This window comes from Oncorhynchus mykiss, chromosome 6 (assembly GCF_057628025.1).
Source record: "Oncorhynchus mykiss isolate SJ-2025 chromosome 6, ASM5762802v1, whole genome shotgun sequence".
NCBI lineage: Eukaryota > Metazoa > Chordata > Actinopteri > Salmoniformes > Salmonidae > Oncorhynchus > Oncorhynchus mykiss.
This window is the reverse complement of record NC_143027.1, coordinates 17,947,998-17,964,345: the sequence shown is the minus strand read 5'-3', so window position 1 is coordinate 17,964,345 and position 16,348 is coordinate 17,947,998. Positions and strand designations below refer to the sequence as shown.

The window sequence follows — 16,348 nt, the reverse complement described above, 5'->3', positions numbered from 1 at the left end:
TCAATTTGAATTGCATCCTCTAAGAAATGTGGTATAGAAATAAAGTTTGATTGTGTGTTGTGATGAACCCTGTAACCTCATCTCACCTTTCAGAGACCACGTTCGGAGACAGTGCGAGGTCCCCTGCGCCTGTTGACGTCCAGCGCCTTCCGGCTCCAGGGAGAGTGTCAGAAGGCAGTGCCCCCAGAGGGAAGTCCAGGGCCTGACATGCAGCTGGTCACCCAGCAGGTTATCCAGTGTGCCTATGACATCGCCAAGGCGGCCAAGCAGCTTGTCACCATTACCACCAAGGAGAACAGCAACTGACCATTATAACCACTGCCGCCTGTCGCAGGCCTTTTAGATATCTGAAGGCCCGAAATGTCTCCGTATTGTTCATCCTTTAACTTTGTTGTAAAAAATCTATATATAAAAAAAACACATTTATTTCTGTTTTTAATGTGTATGTGATATTTGCATGTCATTTTTTATTTAAAGACAAATGTACGCAATTATAAAGAGTGTTGAAGTTAAAACATTGGGACAAAAATACAACTTAACTTGAGCTATGGGAAAGTGTCCAGAGCTCTACTAACTGCAAGGGAGAGTCTGTACTAGTAGATTTATTTCTATGGACTTGATTTGTCGTGAGCTATTTCAGGAATCTACAGTACAGCCAAATACTGACAAGATGATTGTGGAGATCCTTTGTCGCTAATGTGCAGTTTCTAAACCGCACTTCTTGATATATATATTTTTTTTTTTTTTTTTGTGGTTCTAGATATGTCTTCCTCGCCCACAAAGACTCCCAACTATCGCATATACCCTCCTTAAGGCTTGTCATCCACTTTGATGCTCCTTATCTGAACCAGGAGTCTCAAACCGGCGGTCCCCAGTCCAGCTTGCGGCCTGGAAGTGAATTTAAGAAGCCCATTATACACTGCTCAAAAAAATAAAGGGAACACTAAAATAACACATCCTAGATCTGAATGACTGAAATATTCTTATTAAATACTTTTTTCTTTACATAGTTGAATGTGCTGACAACAAAATAACACAACTATCAATAGAAATCAAATGTATCAACCCATGGAGGTCTGGATTTGGAGTCACACTCAAAATTAAAGTGGAAAACCATACTACAGGCTGATCCAACTTTGATGTAATGTCCTTAAAACAAGTCAAAATGAGGCTCAGTAGTGTGTGTGGCCTCCACGTGCCTGTATGACCTCCCTACAACGCCTGGGCATGACCTGATGAGGTGGCGGATGGTCTCCTGAGGGATCTCCTCCCAGACCTGGACTAAAGCACCCGCCAACTCCTGGACAGTCTGTGGTGCAACGTGGTGTTGGTGGATGGAGCGAGACATGATGTTCCAGATGTGCCCAATTGGATTCAGGTCTGGAGAATGGGCGGGCCAGTCCATAGCATCAATGCCTTCCTCTTGCAGGAACTGCTGACACACTCCAGCCACATGAGGTCTAGCATTGTCTTGCATTAGGAGGAACCCAGGGCCAACCGCACCAGCATATGGTCTCACAAGGGGTCTGAGGATCTCATCTCGGTACCTAATGGCAGTCAGGCTACCTCTGGCAAGCACATGGAGGGCTGTGCGGCCCCCCAAAGAAATGCCACCCCACACCATGACTGACCCACCGCCAAACCGGTCATGCTGGAGGATGTTGCAGGCAGCAGAACGTTCTCCACGGCGTCTCCAGACTGTCACGTGCTCAGTGTGAACCTGCTTTCATCTGTGAAGAGCACAGGACGCCAGTGGCGAATTTGCCAATCTTTGTGTTCTCTGGCAAATGCCAAACGTCCTGCACGGTGTTGGGCTGTAAGCACAACCCCCACCTGTGGACGTCGGGCCCTCATACCACCCTCATGGAGTCTGTTTTTGACCTTTTGAGCAGACGCATGCACATTTGTGACCTGCTGGAGGTAATTTTGCAGTGCTCCTCCTGCTTCTCCTTGCACAAATGCGGAGGTAGCGGTCCTGCTGCTGGGTTGTTGCCCTCCTACGGCCTCCTCCACGTCTCCTGATGTACTGGCCTGTCTCCTGGTAGCGCCTCCATGCTCTGGACACTACGCTGACAGACACAGCAAACCTTGCCACAGCTCGCATTGATGTGCCATCCTGGATGAGCTGCACTACCTGAGCCACTTGTGTGGGTTGTAGACTCTGTCTCATGCTACCACTAGAGTGAAAGCACCGCCAGCATTCAAAAGTGACCAAAACATCAGCCAGGAAGCATAGGAACTTAGAAGTGGTCTGTGGTCACCACCTGCAGAACCACTCCTTTATTAGGGGTGTCTTGCTAATTGCCTATAATTTCCACCTGGCCCATGGGTGGTTTAATTTGCCCCCCCCCCCCCCCCCCCCCCTCAGCGAAAAAAATCCCTTTTTCAGGACCCTGTCTTTCAAAAATAATTTGTAAAAATCCAAATAACTTCACAGATCTTCAAGGGTTTAAACTCTGTTTCCCATGCTTGTTCAATGAACCATAAACAATTAATGAACATGCACCTGTGGAACGGTTATTAAGACACCAACAGCTTACAGACGGTAATTAAGGTCACAGTTGCGAAAACTTAGGACACTAAAGAGGCCTTTCTACTGACTCTGAAAAACACCAAAAGAAAGATGTCCAGGGTCCCTGCTCATCTGCGTGAACGTGCCTTAGGCATGCTGCAAGGAGGCATGAGGACTGCAGATGTGACCAGGGCAATAAATTGCAATGTCCTTACTGTGAGACGCCTAAGATAGCGCTACAGGGAGACAGGACGGACAGCTGTTCGTCCTCGCAGTGGCAGACCACGTGTAACACCTGCACAGGAGCAATACATCCGAACAGCACACCTGCGGGACAGGTACAGGATGGCAACAACAACTGCCCGAGTTACACTAGGAACGCACAATCCCTCCGTCAGTGCTCAGACTGTCCACAATAGGCTGAGAGAGACTGGACTGAGGGCTTGTAGACCTGTAGTAAGGCAGGTCCTCACCAGACATCACTGGCAACATCGTCGCCTATGGGCACAAGCCCACCGTCGCTGGACCAGACAGGACTGTCAAGAAGTGCTCTTCTCTGATGTGTCGCGGTTTTGTCTCACCAGGGATGATGGTCGGATTTGCGTTTTTCGTTGAAGTGCTACACCGAGGCCTGTACTCTGGAGCGGGATCAATTTGGAGCATCACCGGACGGAGCTTGTTGTCATCTCAACGCTGTGTGTTACAAGGAAGACATCCTCCCTCATGTGTTACCCTTCCTGCAGGCTCATCCTGACATGACCCTCCAGCATGACAATGCCACCAGCCATACTGCGCGTGATTTCCTGCAAGACAGAAATGTCAGTGTTCTGCCATGGCTAGCAAAGAGCCCGGATCTCAATCCCATTGAGCACGTCTGGGACCTGTTGGATCGGAGGGTGAGGGCTTTGTTCAGGGACACATTATTCAATTTCTGTTGAATTTGTTCAGTTTGTCTCAGTTGTTGAATCTTATGTTCATACAAATATTTACCAATGTTAAGTTTGGTGAAAATAAACACAGTTGACAGGTGAGAGGATGTTTATTTTTAGTTTTTAGATATTTATTTTGCTCTGGGGGAAAAAAGTGTGTGTGTGTGTGTGTGTGTGTGTGTGTGTGTGTGTATATACACACTACCAGTCAAAGGTTTGGACACAACTAATTACAGGGTTTTCCTTTTTTTACTATTTTCTACATTGTAGAATAATAGTGAAGATATCAACTATGAAATAACACATATGGGATCATGTAACCAAAAAAGTGTTAAACAAATCAAAATATGTTATATTTGAGATTCTTCAAAGTAGCCACCCTTTGCCTTGTTTACAGCTTTGTGCACACTTGGCATTCTCTCAACCAGCTTCATGAGGTCACCTGGAATGCATTTCAATTAACAGGTGTGCTTTGTTAAGTTAATTTGTGCAATTTATTTCCTCAATGCGTTTGAGCCAATCAGTTGTATTGTGACAAGGTAGGGGTGGTATACAGAAGACAACCCTATTTGGTAGAAGACCAAGTCCATATTATGGCAAGAACAGCTCAAATAAGCAAAGAGAAACGACCGTCCATTATTACTTTAAGACATGGTCAGTCAATCAGGAAAATTTCAAGGACTTTGACAGTTTCTTCAAGGGCAGTCTGATTTATTTAGAGTTCAAGGCACACTTAACCAGCATGGCTACCACAGCATTCTGCAGCGATACGCCACCCATCTGGTTTACCCTTAGTGGGACTATAATTTGTTTTTCAACAGGTCAATGACCCAACACACCTCCAGGCTGTGTAAGGGCTATTTGACCAAGAAGGAGAGTGATTGAATGCTGAATCAGATGACCTGGCCTCCACAATCACCTGACCTCACTCAACCCAATTGAGATGGTTTGGGATGAGTTTGATCGCAGAGTGAAGGAAAATCAACCAACATGTGCTCAGCATAGGTGGGAACTCCTTCAAGACTTTTGGAAAAGCATTCCAAGAGTGTGCAGAGCTGTCATCAAGGCAAAAGGGTGGCTACTTAAAATATATTGCTTTGTTAAGCACTTTTGGTTACTAAATGATTCCATGTGTATTATTTCATAGTTGATGTCTTCACTATTATTCTACAATGTAGAAAATAGTAAAAGAAAAACCCTTGAATGAGAACGTGTGTCAACTTTTGACTGGTACTGTGTGTATATATATATATTTTTCCAGTGATTTTAATATAAATATATATAACTTAAAAACAATCTGTTTGGGCTTCTTGCAGTCAATTTGCAGTCTACAAATTATTAGTATTTATGTTCCGGCCCCCTGAAAATGTACTCAACAAAAAAATAGTCCCGCAGCTGAATCTAGTTGATGATCCCTGCTGTAACCTAACTATGGAATTCTAATGTATAATTTAATGTGATTCCAGCAAGTGTAGGAAGGAATGTTGGGAGATTTGGAACTGACTTGAACCATCTCATCTGTGCACATTTGCGTATCCCTGCAATGCCAATGTGCCTCCCCTGTGTTATTGCTTCCATTTTGAAATGCATCTACAGCTATCTATGCCTATTTCATATCAACACTTATTCAGGGGGGGAAAATGATGCTCTTCACCAGCAAAATGTTGTTTGTATTGAATTCTAGTGATATATTTTTTGAACCATCTAAGATGGTAGACAGGGTGCCCTATTTGCTTGTGTGAACAGTGTTAGTGCTGTGACCATAGCTAGATCTGTAGCTTATTAATCATTTTTCCTCTTCCGTGTGTTTTTGTGCTCCATTTCGTAATGCTACTAATTTTGTATTAAATGTGCAACTAATTGGATAGGATTGTAGATATCCCCTGTAGATATCTCCTCTACAATTCTGCCAGCGGGTGGTCGTCATTATTAGCAGATGGTTCAGAGCTGTGTTATACTGTACTTGAAATGTGATCAAGGAAATGTCCCTCTGTGCTTCTCTTGTTCTGAATGGACTTTCAATAGGTGTCAGTCCTGCAGTTATCATAGATGCAGTGTTTGTGTGTTTTTTTTATAAAAGTAATTTATAATTAACCTTCTCATGTTGCATTTGTGATAATGTAGTTATTCTGTCTATTAATGACCAAGTAATTGTTTGTTATATTCTTGTGTGATGTGCTTCGTCCATGAGAGCAGAAAAATGTGCAAAGAAAGGAACAGTGATTTATTTTAATGAAACAATTTTAAATCAAAAAGATTATATAAACATAAAACCCAAGATTGTAACGCTATCCCTTACACACCATTTTGTAAAACTCTACAACCACTTTCTGCAACTGACGAGCATGGTGTTGGAATACTTGATGAGTTCTAAACGCATTAAGATGAACTTTTTGGACAAATGTGTATAAAAACATATGATTGTGCCGTGTCTTTTTTGGCCTCACAGGATCGTCATGTCCAGGCTGATCGGGGTCTGCTACGAATCTATGAGAGGAAGACAGTATGAATATGAGACAAAACTAATCAAGTGCTTTAGCAATTAAGAGCAAACATGGTAAGATATCAATCCAAATCAACCGCAATAGGCTTATACACTGAACAAAAATATAAATGCAACATGTAAAGTGTTGGTCCCATGTTTCATGAGCTGCAATAAGATGCTAGAAATTTTACATATGCACAAAAGCGACTCAATTTGTGCACAAATTTCTCCTTAGACAAGATAATCTATCCACCTGATAGGTGTGGCATATCAAGAAGCTGATTAAACAGCATGATATTTACACAAAATAGTGGTTGTCACACAACACAATGCCACAGATATCTCAAGTTGAGGGAGCGTGCAATTGTCATGCTGACTGCAGGAATGTCCACCAGAGCTGTTACAGAAGATTTAATGATAATTTCTCTACCATAAGCCGCCTCCCAACGTCAATTGAAAGAATTTGGCAGTACGTCCAACCGGCCTCAACTGCAGACCACGTGTATGGCGTGGTGGTGGGGCTATGATATGGGCAGGCATAAGCTACGGACAACGAACACAATTGCATTAATCCGCCGCCATCACTTCATGTTTCAGCATGATAATGCACGGCCCCATGTCGCAAGGATCTGTACACAATTCATGGAAGCTGAAAATGTCCCAGTTCTTCCATGGCCTGCATACTCACTAGACATGTCACAAATTGAGCTGTTTTTGAGATGCTCTGGATCGACGTGTACGACAGTGTCATGACTTGCCTTTTTGGGTGAGGATCATAGCTGACAGAAATATGAAACTATTTGTGAGAAGATGTAATGTGATGTTAGCCTTCTAAATGAGAGAATTGTTTTTCATAGGAAGTCTTAACCACTCAGTCACCACACCGACGTGAGCACAGACATTACCCCCCGAGTGCTTAAATAGGACTCGTGACAAAATGTATATTAGGCCAGCGAGACCGACAGTGTGAGCTGAAAGGTACGGAATGGCTAGAAACTCCGAAACTTTTAACAGAGAAGAAGAAAATCTCTACAAGACCAGAGAGCATGGAGCTGTGGCTACATGTTGCAATGGTTAGACAATAGAGACCCCTGAACAAGGCAGTTAACCCACTGTTCCTAGGCCATCATTGTAAATAAGAATTTGTTTTTAACTGACTTGCCTAGTTAAATAAAAAATATATTTAAAAAAAAGAGACCAAGCAGGTGGACGGTGTGAACCGGACATCACGAAACGTTAGACTCTATAGACCAGCTACCAGCAGCGCCAGCAGAATATGTTACAAATGGTTAAGAAATCTACAAAACTAAAGACTACACATTCACAGTCTGCTGCTGTATATGTAAAATAGTCTAGGAAACTCGACCGAAGACGAGAAACAAAGAACAATTTCCTCTCACCACTCTATTCTAAGAAACTGAGCTGCTGAACAAGCTACGACTAAAAAGGAGGGGGGATCTCTGGTGGACAACCAGACTTTCTGTCAACTGTCGACTCTTCAGAAAATGGACCGGCGATTTCAACACAGAGACAACAAAGGCATACAATCGTAAATATGTACATTGCAATTATTTTCGAATGAGCAGCCAGCCGTTCATGTGCATAGTATTTCCATGAGCATAGTTATCAGCTGTATGTACAATAGTGAAGTCCTTTGTCTTTTCTCCCACTTTCTTACATTCCCCTCCCTTTTCAGTTTGTGTAACGAGCCATCATAACGGTTTAGTCCACTAGGGACCTTTCATTGCATTGTGTTAGTAACCAATAACTATACCGTGTGTTTATGTAATTCTGTGTGATTATTTAGTTAGTAAATAAATAATTACGCCAATTTGTGTATCGCTAATTCATCATGGAGACTAGGGTTTGTGCAGATTTGAAGTCAACAATGTTCAGAATGAGACTGATAGAAGGTAAACGGTAACTCGTTAAATAAACTTTTTCTGTGGTGCCCCAAAGATTGCTAATGAGTTTTAATGGTTGCGATGATTCATTTAAACAACGTAATAATTAAACATAGTTAATTGATTTGATAAAACAATTGTCATAACATTAACCTCTTGATCCTACTTGAGACGCAGACGTCTCAAGTAGGCACCTGGAAATGCAAATGCGCTACGCTAAATGCTAAATGTACTCGTTAAAACTCAAACGTTCATTAAAATACACATGCAGGGTATTGAATTAAAGCTACACTCGTTGTGAATCTAGCCAACAAGTCAGATTTTTTAAATGCTTTTCGGCGAAAGCATGAGAAGCTATTATCTGATAGCATGCAACACCCCAATATACCTGAAGGGGACGTAAACAAAAGAATTAGCGTAGCCGGCGCTACACAAAAACGCAGAAATAAAATATAAAACATTCATTACCTTTGATGATATTCTTTGTTGGCACTCCTATATGTTCCATAAACATCACAATTGGGTCTTTTTCCCGATTAAATCCGTCCATGTATGCCCAAAATATCCATTTGTATAGCCTGTCTGGTTCAGGAAAAAAGCTCTCTTCCAACACGCAACGTCATTTTTTAAAATGATATAAGTTGCCTATATTCTTTGACAAAACACTTCAACCTACTTTTGTAACCCAACTTTAGGTATTTGTAAACGTTAATAAGCGATCAAATTGATCACTGGGCGATCTGTATTCAATAGCAGCTACTCAAGAAAACAATGTCCATTTTTCTCTCTTCCAAAATCGATTGTTGTAGGCTGGATGGAATGAAGGATCTATTGGTCATGTCTCAAAGGATTTTTGGCGACATCGTGTGGAAGCTGTAGGAATTGCATCCGTGGCCATATTTAATTTGGTGTCCTTTAAACAATACATGCAAGTGGCGCATGGATATTATTTTCAGCTTTCAGTGACCAGTTTTTCTTGCGCTTTTCGTTGAAACACACGCTCTGTTATAGTCACAGCCGTGATTTAACCAGTTTTAGAAACTTCAGAGTGTTTTCTATCCACACATACTAATCATATGCATATACTATATTCCTGGCATGAGTAGCAGGACGCTGAAATGTTGCACGATTTTTAACAGAATGTTCGAAAAAGGAGGGGGAGACTGAAGAGGTTTTAATGATAGCCAAGACACGACAACAGGGTGTTGCAGTTCCCGCCAATATCCAGCAACTTCGCAAAGGCATTGAAGAGAAGTGGGAAAACATTCTACAGGCCACAATCAACAGCCCAATCAACTCCATGCAAAGATGTGTTGCGCTGCATGAGGCAAATGGTGGTCACACCAGATAGACTGGTTTTCTGATCCACGCCCCTATAATTTTAAGGTACTGTATCTGTTACCAACATATTCATATCTGTATTCCCAGTCATGTGAAATCCATAGATTCAGCCCTATTGAATATATTAAAATTTACTGATTTCCTTATATGAACTGTAACTCAGTAAAATCTTAGAAATTGTTGCATGTTGCGTTTATTTTTGTTCAGTATATTTTCCAAATGAATTGTTATCTGTATAGCTGCCAGGTAAAAATGTTGATATTGTGTGCCCAAATGAACAGGACCGTGGTTCAGTACCTTGTCCTGGTAGCCCTGCTGGGCCATTCTATGAGTCTCCAGCCTCAGCTCCTCCTCCTGCAGCCTCAGGGCCTCCCTCTCCACCTCCTCCATCTGCTCCCTCTGTCGCTGCTCTTCCCACTGCTCCCGACGCCGCTGCTCTACCTGCAGGGGAGAGAGAACAATGAGCCACAGACAGCTTCATCCTCTAACCCATGTCAACAACTGATCCAGGTCAACACAGGCTGTTCAAGGCCTTTCATACATCCTTTTAGAATTGGAGTTTGAAGGCCCCCGCCAACCTGTGCATTGATCTCCTGCATCCGAGCCGTCCTGTGACCCTCGTCCTCCTCCCTCTCTTGGCGTCTGGTCTGCCGCTCCAGCTCTAGCTCTTCGATCAGCTCCTCGCGCCTCCTCAGAGACTCCTCCTGAGCCTGACGGTTCTCCTGCATCTTGACATCCAGCTGCTGCTGTCTGCCTGCCAGAACCTTCCAGGGAGAAAAGGAGACGCTTGGATTCTCTAGTCTTCTGTAGATACAAAGACGCAAGCTTGGCACTCCTTGGTGTGTTGCTCATGTCCTACCCTCCCTTCCCCTCAGGCCCACTCACCTCCTGCATAAGCCTCTCCCTGGCTCTCCTCTCCTTCTCCCACTCTGCCTCCCGCTTCTCCCAAACACGCTGGGCCTCCTCCCTGACAAGACCAATAATTTAACTTATACAATACAAACTTAGATCTCCACCCCATAGTCAGACCTAGACTGGCAGGGGGAGTCATGATAGTATTGGTTCTACTGACCGGTACAGGACATCAAACTCTGCCTCCCTCTCCCTCTCCAGCTGGAGCTGCTCTTCAATGACGTGCTTCATCCAGGCGGCATCCGCCACTGCCCTCTCCCGCCGAACGCTTTCCAGACGCTGGTCCTCCTGCTCCCCCTCTAGCAGGGCTGCCAGAATCTTGCGGTCCGCCTCCTGGTGAACGACACAGGCATTGCAAGCAGTGGTCACTGGTGAAGGGTGTGTCAATTCACATACAGCTGAGCAATTAAAAAAACAAGCGGACAAACCAGCTCCTCCTGCACCTGCTGGGCTCTCCTCTTCAGTTGGGCGCGGTACTGGCGGGTCAAGAATCGCCTGAGAAAGGAAACAGTTTGATCAAACCACAAAACAACAACTACTGGACATGAGGCAGTTTTTCAGTCCAGATGGTTTATTTATAGTTTTCATCCTTGACTGAACTCTTCCAATGGGAGAGTCACTTACCCCATTTCAGATTTCTTGTGGCACTCCTCCACCTTCCTTCTCTCCTCCTCTAGCTTCTCCACCTCCCAGCGCTGGGACAGCAGGGCCTCCTGCTCCTTCTTCAGACACCTGGCCTGAGAAACAGAGATAGCATAGGGGCTCAGTCACACTACCAGCATTTACAGTGCAATTCCAAATTAGGCTTATGCGGGACTACCAGGTCTTACCAACAGGCTGCCAATACCAGAAATCATTCGTCCTCACCAGTATCAAACAAACGACTGCCCGCCACCCCCATGAATCTGAAATGTTGCTTACCCCATGGACTGTATCCACGTGTTGTTTTTGTTGTATTTTGCTTGTGATTTATATTGTTGTATGTATTTACGCAGTATATGTGGTGATGCTGTTGACTTTGAGATGAGATGCAAGACAAATTTTCTGAAATGGACAAATTTGTATTAATATGTCGTCTGACTGGTCTCCATAGTCTTGCTTTACTCAATGCACTACACCATGTACGGTGCTTCTTCTTATGGTTTAACAGTACCATTTTCCTCCTTTGCAGAACTAAAGTGTCCAGAGACTGAACGACAGCTGCTTGCTTACCTCTTCCTCCCGGAGCTTGAGCTCTTCCATCTGTTTGCGGAGCTCCTTGGCTCTCTCCCTGTCCTCTCCTCTTCTTCTCTCCTCTGCCTGCTTCATCCTCTGCAGCGCCTCCCGTCGACTCGTCTCGTATTCGTTCTCAAAGCGCCTCTTCTCCTCCTGGGCTGCCTCCTCATGCTGCAGGTTTCAATGCAGGGATTACTTTGGCTTACCACTTCATTGTCTTTCAATGATAATCAGTTTAAGATATGTCTACACTATTTGTCTTATTTTGAATAAGCATTGGATATCCACATATTTAAGGAATGCCTTATTTTTCACCCTGAGTAAAGAGCAGTCTAATTGGAGTTTATTTCCATAAAAGAATACTGTACTCACAGATGAAAGAATGCTCTTTAAATACTAATGACCATCTTGAAATTAAATACTCAAACCTGAGTTAAAGCGCACTAACTGAAGTGAACTAAACCCTCCGACAAAAAGGTAATACTGGCTGTAGCATTGAGCGCATACCTGTTTTTTCACCAAGGTCTGTGTCTGCCATTGGCTCACCACATGATCTTTATGTAAAGTTGACTCGACCTGTAGACACAAACTGTTCAATCAGGATTCGATACACAGACGAGATGGAACAATTGCATCACAAGCCCTTTGGTTTCCAGATCAAGTGTACTATACAGTTGTACTATACAGCACTTAGTCACCAGTGTTGTGTTCATTATGCACCAAATGGACTGAAACGGGAAGGACTTGTCCAATAAGAAACACATGTTGTTGTGACGAACTGTCAAGGGCTAGTCATGGCATCCTAAACCTCCAATTCGTCGGCCACTAACCTTCTGCAACTCAGGGTTGTTTTTCTTCCAGTGCTCCCTCAACAGCTCTTCTGCTAGCTGTGTGGTGGAATAGTAAAACAACAAAAATCATATGTCAATGGTCATGCGCTCTGCCAGCTCAATGCTCGTGTATCTTATTTGTTTTTGAGGAATAAACCGGATGAGGTTGGTGCCTCTATACCTTCTTCCTTCGTTCCTCTCGGCCTGAGCGGAGGTCTTTGGTCTTGTCCACCAGTTGCCTAGTCAGTGTACTCCTGTCAGGGACAACATCCCGTAACTCAGCCTCAAGCTGGTCCCGCTCCTTCTGGAGCAGGGTCCTGAGACGCTCCCTGCGCTTCTCCAGACTCACCACCTTCTCCTCTTTCAGTCTCTCTTTGTGGTATGCTGACATACTGATGGATGGGAGAGAAAGGAGATAAGCCATTAACTAGTGATAATGGTTTTCAAGTATCATCCATTAGATCTACTGATGGTGTTCTTATCATTGTTGAACTATTGCCACTACAAGAAAAGTTGGATCAATACGACTGGAGAATCAGGACATTTTTTTAAGCATGAAATTAGTTATAGCCTAATTCCCATCATAGTATCTCAGTCAATTATCCGTTTCTGAAGTACAAACAATACAGCCCTTGAGAATTAGGCCTACCTCTCCTGGTATGATTGACGAGAACTCCAGTGTGCCTGCTTACTGCTTACAACGTTCTGTTGTCTGTAGTACTTCGAGTTCATCTCCCATTGCTGCCGCCAACATGCCTCCTGTTCCCGCTGCCGGCAGTGCCGCATCATCTGTCTTTCCAGAGAACGAACTCGACTAGGCCAGTGGGCAGAGAGGGTTGGTAGAGCCATATAGATCTAGATGGGAAAACTCTATTCAGTTACCTATTTAGAAACGGATACAACTGCTTCTGTTAGACAAAAGCAATGGACAAAGCCGTTACTTGCTAGCTACAGTAGATAGCGTAGCTAGCTAGATTCAAAATATGACGCCATCAGTAAAGTCCTAACAAAAGTTAGCTAGCGTAAAGTGCTAATCGACATTTGTCTTTACAAAAGTACTTTTTGCATCAAATTGCTTACCAGTCAACGTTCCCTCTCCAAAATATAATTTCAAAGTTATGTTAGTTTGCGGCTGGAGAAAATCCTTAGATTTCTCTCTTCCCGTTTCGCTTAGTAACCAAATCCCTTCCTAGTTACACTACGGAGCTTCACAAGGGTCAAACAGCTCGATGAGTAGGGCATTGTAATGATGAATGCATTTTTTTTTCTCTCACATTTATTTAACCAGGTAGGTCAGTTGAGAACAAGTTCTCATTTACAACTGCGACCTGACCAAGATAAAGCAAAGCAGTGCGACAAAAATAACAACACATTTACACATAAACACAATAGGGGGAAAAAATGAAAAATCAATGTACAGTGTGCAAATGTAGAAGAGTAGGGAGGTAGGCAATAAATAGGCCATAGAGGCGAAATAATTACAATTTAGCATTAACACTGGAGTGATAGATGAGCAGATGATGATGTGCAAGTAGAGATACTGTGGTGAAAAAGAGCAAGAGGGTAAGTAATAATATGGGGATGAGGTAGTTGGGTGTGCTATTTACAGATTGGCTGTGTACAGGTACAGTGATCGGTAAGCTGCTCTGAAAGCTGATGCTTAAAGTTAGAGACTCCAGCTTCAGTGATTTTTGCAATTCGTTCCAGTCATTGGCAGCAGAGAACTGGAAGGAAAGGCTGCCAAAGGAAGGGGTTGGCTATGGGGATGACCAGTGAAATATACAGTGCCTTGCGAAAGTATTCGGCCCCCTTGAACTTTGCGACCTTTTGCCACATTTCAGGCTTCAAACATAAAGATATAAAACTGTATTTTTTTGTGAAGAATCAACAACAAGTGGGACACCATCATGAAGTGGAACGACATTTATTGGATATTTCAAACTTTTTTAACAAATCAAAAACTGAAAAATTGGGTGTGCAAAATTATTCAGCCCCTTTACTTTCAGTGCAGCAAACTCTCTCCAGAAGTTTAGTGAGGATTTCTGAATGATCCAATGTTGACCTAAATGACTAATGATGATAAATACAATCCACCTGTGTGTAATCAAGTCTCCGTATAAATGCACCTGCACTGTGATAGTCTCAGAGGTCCGTTAAAAGCGCAGAGAGCATCATGAAGAACAAGAAACACACCAGGCAGGTCCGAGATACTGTTGTGAAGAAGTTTAAAGCCGGATTTGGATACAAAAAGATTTCCTAAGCTTTAAACATCCCTAGGAGCACTGTGCAAGCGATAATATTGAAATGGAAGGAGTATCAGACCACTGCAAATCTACCAAGACCTGCCGTCCCTCTAAACTTTCAGCTCATACAAGGAGAAGACTGATCAGAGATGCAGCCAAGAGGCCCATGATCACTCTGGATGAACTGCAGAGATCTACAGCTGAGGTGGGAGACTCTGTCCATAGGACAACAATCAGTCGTATATTGCACAAATCTGGCCTTTATGGAAGAGTGGCAAGAAGAAAGCCATTTCTTAAAGATATCCATAAAAAGTGTCGTTTAAAGTTTGCCACAAGCCACCTGGGAGACACACCAAACATGTGGAAGAAGGTGCTCTGGTCATGTGAAACCAAAATTGAACTTTTTGGCAACAATGCAAAACATTATGTTTGGCGTAAAAGCAACACAGCTCATCAGCCTGAACACACCATCCCCACTGTCAAAGGTGGTGGTGGCAGCATCATGGTTTGGGCCTACTTTTCTTCATCAGGGACATGGAAGATGGTTAAAATTGATGGGAAGATGGATGGAGCCAAATACAGGACCATTCTGGAAGAAAACCTGATGGAGTCTGCAAAAGACCTGAGACTGGGACGGAGATTTGTCTTCCAACAAGACAATGATCCAAAACATAAAGCAAAATCTGCAATGAAATGGTTCAAAAATAAACATATCCAGGTGTTAGAATGGCCAAGTCAAAGTCCAGACCTGAATCCAATCGAGAATCTGTGGAAAGAACTGAAAACTGCTGTTCACAAATGCTCTCCATCCAACCTCACTGAGCTCGAGCTGTTTTGCAAGGAGGAATGGGAAAAAAATTCAGTCTCTCGATGTGCAAAACTGATAGAGACATACCCCAAGCGACTTACAGCTGTAATCGCAGCAAAAGGTGGCGCTACAAAGTATTAACTTAAGGGGGCTGAATAATTTTGCACGCCCAATTTTTCAGTTTTTGATTTGTTAAAAAAGTTTGAAATATCCAATAAATGTCGTTCCACTTCATGATTGTGTCCCACTTGTTGTTGATTCTTCACAAAAAAAATACAGTTTTATATCTTTATGTTTGAAGCCTGAAATGTGGCAAAAGGTCGCAAAGTTCAAGGGGGCCGAATACTTTCGCAAGGCACTGTACCTGCTGGAGCGCATGCCAGACTTCGGGTGTTGCTATGGTGACCAGTGAGCTGAGATAAGGCGGGGCTTTACTTAGCAAAGACTTATAGGTGACCTGGAGCTAGTGAGTTTTGCGATGGATATGTAGTGAGGGCCAGCCAACGAGAGCATACAGGTCACAGTGGTGGGTAGTATATGGGGTTTTGGTGACAAAACGGATGGCACTGTGATAGACTACATCCAATTTGCTGAGTAGACTGTTGTGGAATAATTTATAAATGACATCGCCGAAGTCAAGGATCGGTAGGATAGTCAGTTTTACGGGGGTATGTTTGGCAGCATGAGTGAAGGATGCTTTGTTGCAAAATAGGAAGCCGATTCTAGATTTAATTTTGGATTAGAGATGCTTAATGTGAGTCTGGAAGGAGAGTTTACTGTCTAACCAGACACCTAGATATTTGTAGTTGTCCACATATTCTAGGTCAGAACCGTCCAGAGTAGTGATGCAGGAGGGTGCGGGCAGCAATTGGTTGAAGAGCATGCACTTAGTTTTACTAGCATTTAAAAGCAGTTTGAGACCACGGAAGGAGTGTTGTATGGTGTTTAAGCTCGTTTGGAGGTTTGTTAGCACAGTGTCCAAAGAAGGGACAGATGTATACAGAATGGTGTCGTCTGCGTAGAGGTGGATCAAAGAATCACCAGCAGCAAGAGCGACATCGTTGATATATACAGAGAAAAGAGTCGGCCCGAGAATTGAACCCTGTGGCACCCCCATAGAGACTGCCAGAGGTCCGGACAACAAGCCCTCCGATTTGACACACTGAACT

The 16,348-nt window shown here is 43.4% G+C and overlaps 2 protein-coding genes across 18 annotated transcripts in view; one reads left to right on the top strand and one right to left on the bottom strand.

Annotated features, from left to right (window-relative positions):
• git2a (GIT ArfGAP 2a) overlaps window positions 1–5,535 on the top strand; it is a 33,134-nt gene extending 27,599 nt beyond the window's left edge. For 13 of the 16 annotated variants that reach the window (XM_090237094.1, XM_090237097.1, XM_090237092.1 and 10 more), the window contains one exon: window positions 94–5,535. In XM_090237094.1, coding sequence (XP_090093220.1) covers window positions 94–306 — 213 coding nt within the window. In that variant the 3' untranslated portion in view covers window positions 307–5,535. The remainder of the gene's footprint in view (window positions 1–93) is intronic. The other 3 variants (XR_016496527.1, XR_016496525.1, XR_016496526.1) reach the window with 1 other exon arrangement.
• Window positions 5,536–5,644: 109 nt separating this feature from the next.
• On the bottom strand, window positions 5,645–13,350 carry tchp (trichoplein, keratin filament binding). 2 transcript variants are annotated; one of them, XM_021605407.3, is made up of 13 exons: window positions 13,209–13,350; window positions 12,778–12,983; window positions 12,310–12,520; window positions 12,129–12,185; window positions 11,806–11,874; window positions 11,296–11,469; window positions 10,708–10,820; window positions 10,512–10,578; window positions 10,244–10,416; window positions 10,057–10,138; window positions 9,750–9,935; window positions 9,469–9,612; window positions 5,645–5,928 (listed from the first exon to the last, which is right to left on the bottom strand). In XM_021605407.3, exons 2-13 carry the CDS (start codon window positions 12,975–12,977, stop codon window positions 5,896–5,898), a joined length of 1,509 nt encoding a protein of 502 aa, XP_021461082.2. In that variant the 5' UTR covers window positions 12,978–12,983; window positions 13,209–13,350; the 3' UTR covers window positions 5,645–5,895. The 2 variants fall into 2 exon arrangements, with proteins under 2 accessions (XP_021461082.2, XP_090093228.1); XM_090237102.1 differs by having other exon boundaries at window positions 12,778–13,036; window positions 13,209–13,330.
• Between the last annotated feature and the right edge of the window lie 2,998 nt (window positions 13,351–16,348).